Below are 13,404 nucleotides of genomic sequence, written 5' to 3'. Positions count from 1 at the left end.
TCCTCGCTTTTGTGGCTAGCTACTTACGCAATCGTCGTCAGTATGTCAGTTACGGACACCATATCTCTCACGAATACAAAACTAACTCCGGGATTCCCCAGGAATCGAATCTAGGACCCCTTCTCTTTCTCTTATTCATCAATGACATTGGCAACACTATAAACCACTCAAAATATCTCCTTTTTGCTGACGATATAAAACTTTTCAAAGCAATCAAAAGTTACATCGATTCCATTCTTCTGCAGAACGATCTTGATTCTCTTGTCAAATGGTCGGAACTGAACAACTTACCCTTCAGTATTCAGAAATGCAGTGTCGTTACATTTACAAGGTCCAAAGATACATTCCTGTTCCCCTACCACATTAATAAACATGAATTAACACGTAAAAATGAGATTCGAGACCTTGGCGTAATTTTTGAAGCAAATCTCTCTTTCAAATCCCATATATCTGATATTGTCTCCCGTGCCAACAAAATGCTTGGATTTGTTCTTCGTAATTCAAGATCATTTACCAACGGAATCGCAATCCGAAGAACGTATGAAGCACTTGTTCGCAGTATCTTGGAATATAGCTCCATTATTTGGGCCCCTTCTGAGCAAAACCATATTCTCGAAATAGAAAAAGTACAAAAGAGATTCATGCGTTACCTATATATGAGGGAATATATGTACTACCCTTTCCTGTATCCATCCTTATTCTTAGCAGGAATGCTCGATCTTAATACATTAGAAGCCCGCCGAAAAATATTTTTAGGAAAACATTTTTTTAAGATAATCTCTGGAACTATACATAATCCACCTATTTTGAAAGAGATTAACTTATATGTCCCAGACAAGTATACTCGTGGAAGGTCCCATACCCTTTTTTATGCTCCAAAAGCGAGGACTTCTGCCTATCAGAACGCCCCAGTCAACAGAGCGACTGAACTGCTCAACGAGTCTGCATTGACCATTGACATTTTTAACGTAACCTACAGGCAGTTTAACAATTATCTTTTGACGTATGTCACAAAGTAGTGAAACTGACCTTTTTATGTGTTTTGCTATACTTTTTGTCTAATTTGTAATCTTCTCCATAATGTATTGGTGAATAACCGTTTTACGGAGAACATGAAAAATAAATAAATAAATGAAATATATATTTTTTTTAATTTAACTCTACTGACTTAACTTTATTAATGCAAAAGATGATATATCTTTTGACATATTTTATCGAAAAGGAATGTGATCTACTAAACAATTTAACACTGACAGTTGTGGTAAAATACACTGCATGTATTCGACGCACGATGCGTAGGTATACACAAGTGGCCGGACACCAGAGTGCGTGCTCACTCATACTCACTCACACTCACTCACACTCACTCACACTCTCTCATAGTCATGCGCAATCACTTACATTGGCTTACATTCACTCAAATTCACTCACACTCACTCACACTCACACCCACGCTCACTCACGCTCACTCACACTCACACCCACTAAGCAGCGTGTCAGCTGTGTCACATCGACGAATACGTACGAACCTGACAAATATTTATTTGGATATTTAAATGTTGAAGTAATAAAAAAAAAATGGAATTATTTTTAATAAACTTTTTTGAGGTTTCTTCCTTTGCTGTCTCTCTTTCTAAATAATTTATTTAAATGAGTTTTATGAGAACGTGTCATTTGAAACGGATTTAATTTAAGTGGAATATATTATCAGTGTCATCATATGCCGTATCTGCCATGCGTTTAAAAATGGACAAACGATCGCCATCTCTGAAGAGGCCCCCGTCAGAAAATAAAGATGGTATTTAAATTTGGTTAAAATATTCCCTAAATCGTCTAAAAATTACACAATTCATAGTGTAATTATTATGCGCTGGCAACACAGACATTCCAACTTGCCTATATCGGCAAAACTGCGCGCGCAATGAGTGAATCAAACCGTTTTATATCTTGCATTGAAATTACAATTTGTCACGGAATTTTTAAACAAATTGCATTATTTTTATTCGAACATAAAATCTATTTTTCTATCGCTTTTTTATACGTCCAATAGTTGCGATTAAAATCCAACGACCAAACAAATAAATTAATATTCGAGTTCCTCACCGAATTCAAGGAAAAAAACATATTTATCAGAAATTTGGCAATCTTTTAAAAATTCTTTTACTGGGTCGTTGTTCTTAGGGTAGTTACCTAAGCGGCTCTTCAGCCTTCACCGGTACCTACTCTTTCGGATTTGTTTTCTATAGAAAACTACAAATATCTATTACCTCATTACCTATTACCGCATTCGAACACGATAAAAATAATGATCATAAAATAATAGTTTTTTTTTCGATAATCCCATTAATTTCTAACACCTAAATTATATTATTGACTGAGCGTAGGTCCTGTTTTTACTCAACCACTTTGCATTATGTTGTTATTTGTCAAGATGGTAGCCATGTTTGATAGTACATTTTTATTGCACCAGAGCGCATGAGTTGAACTGAACCACTCTCAGTGGCTACGCGTTTGGCATTGCTTTTGGTTCCCACCCAGGCATCGTACGTTCAATTCCTCGGCTGGCTAAGTCCTCCATCACGACACAAGCAACATTTTCCGCTTACTGTGGTGGTAGTAGGAGATTTTCAAGTATTGGCCCATTCGTGGAATGGGGATGATACCCGGAATGTTTGTCTTTCTTAAAAAAAGGATCATCTTCATTAGAAAAAATCTGGAATGGTTACTACGGCTTGACGATTGATATACTTAACGAGTCGATCGCGAAAGGGTGTATCGGCACGTACCCGACAAACTTTAACCAGCTATTCCTTAGCACATTTGTAGTAAAAAATGTTAATGGCACTTTGCTGTCCGGTAACATTTTTTTTAATTAAAAAAAAATCATATTTTCACCACATGTCACCACTGTTTTATCCTTTGTCAAAGTTTGAAAACCCACCTGGCAATATTTTATTCAAGTTTCATTGAATAATATACGTACGTACCTACATTAGCGCGCTGTTACGATCACAACGAAATGGCATGGCACCATTCGTCTCATTTTTAGCTATTATTATTTAGTGTGTATGAAAGAGCGAACACGCTTTTTGACACACTTGCTAATAACAGCTGTTGAACACGTGAAACAATGCCAATGACAGTGACGGAGTGTGGATTTTTTCATTATTTTTTTGTTTTTAATTGAAAAAAAAATGTTACCGGACAGCAAAGTGCCCATAACATTTTTTACTCCAAATGTGCTAAGGAAAAGCTGGTTAAAGTTTGTCGGGTACGTGCCGATACACCCTTTATGTTTGCAGTTTACTAAAAATTTATCAGGAAACCTGTTAATTTAATCGTTAAAGACCAGCAATCCCGTTTTTAACCGTATTACCAATAATTTGAAAATATTCTTAATAACTTAAGAATACACATTTTTCTCCATGTACCAACCTAACTATCCAAACAATCGACTTAATTGATGTTGTTGAGTCGAAAACGTATTTTTCTATGAAGATTTTCAGGAAATTTCAGTTAAGCAGTGCACTGCACCGATTTCCTGAAAATCTTCATCTTCATCGCCACCACTGTCTACGACACGATACGATTGTAGGGGAGAGGCGGTATGAACGGGTTGTTTTTTTCTGTATGTCGCATATTTTAAAAGCCTATTTAAAGAAAAATATACTGCCAAGGTAAAATTTACCACAGAAAGTTCCCTAAAACGAGAAAATTGTAATATTTTTTAGTTTTAAAAACTTCCATATTTGGTTCTTTCATAACCAGAGTGTAATGAAAAAGCGAATTGAGGTATCAGAAGAGCCGGGTAGATGGTAAACATAAATAATGCCCCCCCCCCCCCAAACTCTTTGAATCTATGAATTATAGGTATTCATACGAGAGAGAATTCATGGGCCCATCATTCGCATATTTTAAATTGAACCAAATCACTGAACTTCGATCAGAGTATTTTTGCCAAGAGCTGGGTCCTTCAATGCCTAGTTGATTGGCTCTTTTATAACATTCGCTAATAATATTAAATTACCCAAAAATCAATCACACCGTTGGTAATACATATTTATGCTATTTTAATCTGTGCAAAAATATGTATTCTAACGGTATTAATATACAGCAATAGATTCAACTCACCACAGATTATGTTATAAGTCAACAAAGTTTTAGTAGTTATAGTTCTTTTTTTGAACGAACAATTTTTACGTTCTGTCTAAAATAACAAATTCGTCCTCGACACTACTTAATGCGTTTGGGAGCTATTGGCCATTTCAAAGCCCTTTCAAAACTCTTCCATACCACTTCTCCCCTACCACCCCTGCCAGGGGCGCTCCTGTCCCGGTGCGACCTGTACACCAGGGGGCACTGATTTGTTAGGACTTACTAGGAGCAACACGTGCTCTGCAGATTTTAATTATTTAAATTTAATCGACCTAATCAACCAAATTAGCCAATATGGGAATTTAGGATGGGCAGGAAAAAAGGAATTGATAGGGCTGTGTTTGTATTCTTTCCTACTAGGTACCTACCTATCTACATTAAAAAAATTCAGTGCAGAAAAAATTATGTTATATTCGGTAATATTTTGTTTGACGACCAACATATATTATGGGATCACGACTTCACTAAAAGAAAATTATTGTACAACTGTACGCACATAGAGTTAGAGAACCATAATAAAAATAATTGATAAAATTATATCCGAATGAGATTGATACCTAGTACCTACTTAGTGAATATTGTAAATTATCGTAGGTAGGTACACATCACTCACATTTAAAAAAAATGAATGAAATAACGTTCATTTTAGTACGAGGAACTACCGCACTCAAGCTGGCGTAACAATATAAAAACTTCTTTCTTCACGATACCACTTCTGCCTTTCTATAATGTTAATATCAAGCCGTTTGATTCGCCGGCGGTTCCGTGACGTCACAATCAAACCTTCAATCAGATGATGGTATTAAAATCCAGACGCCCAGAGAGCATTCTCATTGGCCACGCCTTCCCGCGCTCCATTGGCCGGCGAATCGGTCGGAGAGAGGGGATGACGGGGCAATTTTTGTATTGGGAACAAAACGTGTTTTAGAATCGTGCGCGGCGTGAACGTATGCGTTTGTCCGTCCGTGTTTTTCAACTAACCCCCGTTCGGCACGACAAAATCGGGTTGATCATTTAAAAATCGAACAGTGAACGCACTTTGACAAAATAAACATTTAAAAGTTAAAAAAAACAAACGGTTATGTCAGTACAGCTAACTAACTTTTCAAACTTTCTCAGTGTGACAGCCGATTATTGTCAATTGACAGTACATACCTAGTGATTGTGATTATCCAAACAAATAATAATATATTGTACTTCTTTTAAGTGATATTCATGAACTAACGAACTCTGAAAGACATTATAGTTTAGTTCCGTGACACTAACAAATATTTGCATAATTTTTATTATTTAATGTTGTGACTTTTGAAAACAGCCGGTTGAGTGTAAATTGACAATCGTAACCAAACAGTGAAAGATATTAGAAAAGTTAATTATGTGTTTGATACTGTGAATTAAGACATTTGTGTTTGTCCAAACTTTCAATTGACAACAATACGAGTTTTGCCAAACACATGACCGTGATAAAGTGACGTGACATTATTCAATTGATTATTATGATCAATGTTCACACAAAATAAAGAATAACAAGCCGATTCTAGTGAAATCTCTGTGCAAGGACTTACAAGCTTAAGATTTGTTTAAAAATCTGAATCGCATACGTTGACATTTTTATTTAACCCGCTCAGTCGTGTTTTCAGGTTAAGTTGTATTGTCTTTAGTTTGATCAGTGTTGCCAATCTTTGAATTAGCATATAATCGACGGTGACGTAGGAACTTTTCCCGCCTAGTAACAAAAGGCGTCAAGATTCGCGTGAAAAACAGGGAACCGGTCCCGGTGTACGCCATGGATGGCGCAGCGGACAGGGACTCTGACATAGGGGAAGAAAGCCCAATGGTAAGCACTTCTTATACATATATTCTACCTTATAAATATTATGTTTTGCCATTCCTCTCTGCATATCTCCGCAGGAAGCTGCCTTTACCTACCAACCTACACAGGGCCGGTATGTCACTGGACTTATCTGGCCAGGGTTCCTACTAGAAAGCAACTTGACGGACGTAAATATCTTTCTTAGCGCAACAGAAATTTCGGGCGATAGTCACTAAACAAACGTATGTTTGTTCATTAGTAGGTACCTGTCAACGAGAACATCTTTTGACGAAAATGTATTATATTAGAGTGAATAACGACAGTAAAACTAGTTTTTCCGATATTTCCAAAAATGAAAAAGCTTTCAAAGTGAACTTGGATGAAACGTATGCAATGGTGTCTAGTGACGTCACAGGAGACGATTCAGTACGATTCATAATTCGTGCTGCAGTACCGAGATGTCATACGCTTTTTGGCCTGCCGCAAATATCAACGAATTGACCTTATATCTTCGGTAGGTACTATTCGTTATTTTCCAAAAATTCAAAAAGATATGTCCTCTGCGTGATTAATTTAACATGTTACATTTGTAAACACATGGAATTTCGTTGTAGGATACGCCCTCATTATCGTCGTGTACCCTATTTGATATACCTATGTAAATACATTTAATAAAACCCTAAACGATCTATCTTAATTATTAAGCACGAATTATGAATAGTTAATTAAATAGTAGTAACTTATTTGGAAGTACCTTATTAAAAGCTAGTCGGTCTGCCTAGGTACAACTAATTTAAATTTAAATAAATAGTCACACTGTCACTATAAACAGTATGATAAATAGCATCACTCTAAAAATATGTGTACTTATGTTTTTAATAGACTTTTGCAATACTAGCAAACGACTCCAGAGTCCATGTATTTGCCATGGAAAAGTGCATTTTTGTCCCTGTAATATTATGTTTGCAAGTCTAGTGTGACACCCCTCTGTGTTACCTTCCAGGCGGTGCAGCTATAATTTTTTTATGTAAATATGTATAATGTATAAAACTATGTTATCGATGCTTTCACGACATGACTTCTACAAAAAACTGTTAATTTTCTAACAAGAAGTGCATAATAGCTATAGGACATTTCGAATTCTTGATCTTCATCGATTTACTATTGGTAGGTAGGTACCATGTTTTGATTTTTTATGAGTTGTTGACATGATTTCACAAAAAATATAATTGATTTAGATAGGTACACGCATAATATCATGGTTGTTACATAAAATAACTAAATTTAACTCCATGTTTTAACATGTTTATATCATATTTATATCATATTCATTATAATTAAATAATATAATTAATTAATAAAGTATATTATACCGTACTACCATTTTTCTTTTTCCGTCGGATATTGAATATTAATCCACGGAATTTAATTATTAATTCTTTTCTTATAAAAGCAAGGGTATCTATGAATTATGTTTTAGTATTTTAAAATTCTCACAGTGACAAAGGTATTCTTTGTTGCAGAATGTTTATATTTAAAAAAAAATCCAAACATATAGTTAGGTACCTAATCAAAATAAATTATTAAGCAGCCTGTGTGGTATGTTACATTAGAAGGTACTTTTCACACATATGACGTAGGTACCTACCTACCTATTTTAAAATGTGAACTCATTTATAGGCAGGTACTTATTTTGGTAATGTTGATATTCATATATCCGGATGTCTGATACATTTGACGGAGGTATATTAATATAATACAACTCAAGGAATTGGCCTTGATGAATCAAATGCTGCATACCTAGTCTGCTTTTGAAATTAATACTATCTAAAACATAAGGTACCTATCTACTTGCTGAAAAAACACAAAGGTGCATACCTACTTACGTACCCAGAAATTCATAATATTGTTGTATTGCAACATTCATTTTTATTCCAAAATAATAATGTCTCAAATTCCCAAGGGTAATACGTATTCAAATCGCTGCGCTATCCGACTTTTATCTCCTTTTATGGTCGGGTCATTTTTTTCTCACAAATGGCGACACTGAGTCGGGGGTGGTGGCAGTATGCTTATAAACCCAACATAACGGTAATATTAACAACTGGGGACGTTAAAAAAATAATACGTAGAAATGATCCGGGTCTCAGTGAACACTGAATCAATCACAGGGCACAAGTGGTTCGCAGGGCCGCAATCGGGAAAAGGGCTTAGGCCTTAGTATATATTTTTTCACATATTTGGTTTTACATTTTTATGGAACATTATCATGAAGTTTTTTAGAGTAGTTTTCTTGAAGGAAATATATTGAGGTATCCTTTGAATTTAAATGTATCCGCGTAGAAAATATTAATTAATTGAATGGGCGGGTACTCATTATTGTTTATTATATCTTTATCTTATTAGCCATTATTTATAAAAAATAAAGGATACTTATAGACAGTTTGTTTTATTATCTCGACAATTATTAATATAGATATTATATTTTGAAATTTTTTTATCTGCTTAAATTTTATAACATTCACTTATATAAGACTGTTTTTCATGTCCCAATAGGTTTCAAATATTGCAGGCATGATTTGAACCTATTGAAGTCAACATTAATTTATTGACTAAATATTAACTGATAATTCAATAATAGTACATTGGAAAAAAACTTACATGAACTACTTAAGGTTAAGCTAGGTGAATATAGTTTATTATTTTTATTTATACTAAATCCAATGAAAATTACCAAAAATATTATTGTGTCAACTTATTTGTTTTACCTACTAAATGTTGCCAGATCGAAAAACAGCCGCATTATTTGGACGTCTAAAAATCAAGTACATACCCATCAGACTTAAATAATGACTGCCACATGCAATTTCCATTTTATTACGGTGAAATTTGAGGTTACTTCTGACACGACATCGCGATAGTAAAATGAATGAAGAAATCACATCACGTTTTGATCTTAAAATCGCGATCATAACCTATTGATGTCCACAAACACAGAGTAAACACTCCAAGTAATTTACATCATTCTTCAAATAGTCAACACTTCTCGAATAATATTCTGGCTTAGTGTACTTAACTGATCGTGAAATGATAATATTTTATTTACCTTAAGTGGGACATGTTTTTTTTTCTATCAATAATAAATTGTTTTGTAATTTACATTTAAATAATTCAAACTTCAAATTAATTGAAAATAAATTCAATTCAATTCAATTCAATTTGTTTATTCCTTTAAAAACATTACAAAATTACATTTTATTTCGTTTTTAAGTATATTTGTAAAATGGTATTACATAATAGTTAGCGGTGTATAAACTATACCAGCATCAATAGAGCTTGCCTTTTAAAGGCAGCTTCACCGATGCTAAATATGTCGATATCCGAATTAATTCTGTTCAACAGCAAGACTGCTCTCCCCACCGGCATGACCATTGGCAAGTTAGTCCTGCAGGCCGGGAGATAAAACAGTCTATGCTGTCGGTGACGGAGATAACCATCAGGAACATAGAGACTAATACTCTCCATGATAGTCGGATTTACTAACCATCCACGAATCAGTTTGAAGAAGTGTGATACAATATGCACATCTCTTCTGACCCGTAGATGGTTCATACCGAGCATGCCCAAGAGAAAGTCAGTAGGATAGAGCCACGGGTAGTAGCCATACTCCCTCAGGTAGAGGAATCTCAGAAATTTCTTCTGCACTCTCTCCAGCATGAGGGAATACTTCACCTGATGTGGGCTCCAAACCACCGACCCACTCTCAAGCCTACTCCTAACCAACGCAATGTATAGCACTTGGAGAACCCGGGTTCTCCAAGTGCTATACATTGCGTTAAAAATATTATTATGTCTCTTTTTTTGTCAATTTGTCTTTGAATACCTAATTTATAACAAAAATAATATCTTCGTAATTTTTTTAATATCTTACATATGTACATATAATATAAATATCTTATTCTTACCACTTACTCACCTGCATTTACCGTTTTTTTAAAGCATTTATTTTCAAATTTAAACACTTTCTTCTTATTTATTATTAAAACGTTTTGTCCCTTTAAATATAGCGTGAAAAGCCGTTGAAGTAATATATATTTTTTTAAATTACAATAAATTTTGAATTTCGGGTAGGAAGCTAACTCATATTGTATTTTATTTTACTAACATAATACCCACATAATGAAATTTTACAAAAATAATATAGACATATATATCAGTACAGTAAATACTATCATTTTACAAATATAAAACATATCACATACGTTCACAAATTTTTATACTGTTTATACAATAAACCATTATAAAAAAATATTTTTATAACTTCCAGAAAATAACCAAAATAAATCCGTTTGCTCGGAAACCTTATAACACTCTTTCTATTTATGTATATGTTCGGAAGCAATATGTTCTATGGTTAAAATAAATCTGATACATAAATATTATATTCTTGTTTCACTGATATATTATATAGCTATATATCTCGTTTTATTTATTGCCAGTCCATATCTACGATTATTTATAATTTAGTATGTGTTTTTTTCTGAAATTTCTCCCATAACTTTACTATCAGGTATATAACTTCACTGGATTTTCAAAAGCACCGTTAAGACGCGTTGTTATGACAAATCTTTGGAACTTAATTTCATTTGTGAGCAAAGTAACTGCTCATAGAGCTCAGAGATACTTTTAAACCTTATTTAAACTGTATTTTAAAATTCGTTATCAATCTAAAATATTAATATTTTAAAACATTTTTTAATGTTCATGTGTCGAAATGCAACATACCTAACTTTGATGTTTATTTAAATATTATTTACGAATCCAATTATATGGAAGGGAATTGACAAAAACTCACATTTAAAATTTAGTAAAAATATGAACCTTCCGGCAATGGAATCTAAATATAAAAAATCCTGTGTATACACGTTAGAATGTTTGAATGTATTTATTATTATATTATCTAGTTGAATCCGCCCCTGTCGGGCAGATTTGCCTAGCCATTTTATGCCCTTCCGCCCTTATCTGCCCATGTGAAGTACGTCTATCCTTTTCAAACCCACGCCTTTTCTATGCGGATATCTTCTATCTCTGATTATGTTTGGTATGCACCTCCTCCACAATGTGATGCTTGTCTAAATGAACACTTTTTAATAATTCTATGAATGTAGAACTAATGAATTCTATTTCGATAATTAAAACTTCTGGGAATTAACAAAAACGAACAGATTTTATTTAAATGATAAAATACAGGGTTTGACAATAAGAGGTGTTATTTTGATATTCAATCGTAAAAGATCAATGGTTTCCTTGCTTGTGTGGCACGTAGCGCCGTCTTGTTGTAAGTAAACGTTGTCCAGATCAATACCATCAAATTCCGGCCTTAAAAATCATTAATCATTTATCGATAGCGCAATCCATTCACCGTAACTGTTGCTCCAGCCTCATTTTCGAAAAAGTAAGGTCCAATGACTCCGCCGGACCGTAAACCGCACCAAACAATCACACTTTGAGGATAGAGAGGCTTTTCAACAATTACTCTTGGGTTTTCCGAGCCCCAGATGCGACAATTTTGCTTGTTGACGAAGCCACCGAGGTGGAAATGGGCCTCATCACTCAAGATGATTTGCATTTGATTCACTCAAGTGAATTTTAATAATTTCAATGCGTTGTTGAAGCGTGTATCGTTCCATTTTTATTAATGGCGTAGTTTCTACTTGTCAAATGTCAAAAAATGACTGCTTCAAAAGTAACATCTACCGAAATAGCGGGCTATTCAAAATAACACCTCTTATTGGAAAATCCTGTATTACAAAAATTTAGTTATTATGGCACCTTTTCAATATGTTTTATAATATACTAGTACCAAAGATGATTGATACTTAATAATAAAATATTTGCATTATTTCAATTTAATACACCTTGATAAAAACCCCACGGGATATTTAAATACTATCCCGCAATCCCCCGGGATTTGCAAAGCGATTTTTGACTCTGATTTTTTGGGAAAGTCTTCTCAAGAATGCTTTAAAATAAATAGATATAATTAATTGAACTAATTCTCTGAAATTATAATTTTAGACTAACAAGAGGTGTCATTCCCAAATATTGTATTTAATTTATCACATAATTATACAAATGTAAAATGACGAAGTAAATAATTGAACAGTAATACATCAGGTATTTTTCCGTTGCATCTAAGGTTTTTATTGATAATATTATTTGTCATTGCGTTTAACGATTAAATAAGTACATAAATATAATAATTACTTATTGTGTTTTCTGTTTCACATTTCCTTACCTTTATTACATACGAGTATAATGCAATATTGATTGTTTTACGGTTGGAAATGTTAACGATTATGTATGCCACATATCAGCGAATAATAATATTACTAACATTTTGGTTACGAGTGAGTAGTATCATAAATATTTTATTTTCTATTATTATTAAAAATGTATGTTGGTACTTTTATTTCTTCGTGTGCTTCTTATACTCGTATGTCTTTATTTATTTCTTTATATGTACCGTATATGTCACGTTGCTTTTATTTTTATCTAACGTGAGTGATTTTATTGATTTATTTTTGTTTATCATTTCTAGTTACGCAGTTGGGTACTTTTATTACTAATGATTTTTTTCCGCATTGGTATGTTCACTGCAATATCGATAAGTAGGTTACAATATTACAAAAAAATAACTTCGGACGGATTGTTTCATAGATTTAAACAATTCATCAAATTTCATCATGAATTATCAAGCTCTGTAAAGGTTCTATTCAAGTTTTTTTTATTATATCAATATTGCACAGTTGTTTTACACAACTGAAATGATAACAGAGCTTTGAAATTTGATGGATTGTTCAATTTTTGTAAAACAACTTGTCCTTAGTATTATTTATAATATTTTTTTTGTTTAATTATTTGTACAATTTTCCTTTGCTTTTTTGTCCCTCTGCTATAAAATATTTAACTTTAGCAACATTCAATCACAGTCATATTATCCAGTGTATAAGTAACCCTCACCGACAGGCGTTTTTTGCCCGGCTTTGCTGGGGCTACGGTTTAGGCCCGGGCCGGGTGTTGGTCGTAAGTACTAATTAGGTAGGTACTAGGTACGCTTCTTCCAAGAATTAGCATTTTATGTCGCCAGCACCCTTATAAACTGTGTATTTAGATACTTTCTAATGATACCATTTTAGGTACTTTGTCTGAAATCAATGGCCGATCTAGTCATAAAATATAAATGCATTTCGCAGTGCTCCATTCACCGTGATATTGTTTGTGAATTTCCCAAAAAGGCTAACTAACTAACTAACCATCACGCAGTTTCTCCGCAGGGGTTGGCAGAGAGGACGGACCGCCAAACAACTCGGTCTTGGCACACACTCCTTGCCTCATTCACATTAATACATCGTCTCATAAATACTATTCTATTG

At 33.8% G+C, this 13,404-nt stretch overlaps 1 protein-coding gene across 2 annotated transcripts in view; it reads left to right on the top strand.

Moving 5' to 3' along the window:
• The first annotated feature begins 5,104 nt into the window (after window positions 1–5,104).
• retn (retained) overlaps window positions 5,105–13,404 on the top strand; it is a 254,968-nt gene continuing 246,668 nt past the window's right edge. For both annotated transcript variants that reach the window (XM_089638518.1, XM_089638517.1), the window contains exon 1: window positions 5,105–5,992. In XM_089638518.1, coding sequence (XP_089494644.1) covers window positions 5,942–5,992 — 51 coding nt within the window. In that variant the 5' untranslated portion in view covers window positions 5,105–5,941. The remainder of the gene's footprint in view (window positions 5,993–13,404) is intronic.

The sequence above is a fragment of the Hesperophylax consimilis genome, chromosome 13 (genome assembly GCF_061612785.1).
Source record: "Hesperophylax consimilis isolate HC1 chromosome 13, BYU_Hcon_1.0, whole genome shotgun sequence".
Taxonomy (NCBI): domain Eukaryota; kingdom Metazoa; phylum Arthropoda; class Insecta; order Trichoptera; family Limnephilidae; genus Hesperophylax; species Hesperophylax consimilis.
The sequence above is the reverse complement of the archived record's forward strand: the minus strand, read 5'-3'. Positions and strand labels throughout refer to the sequence as shown.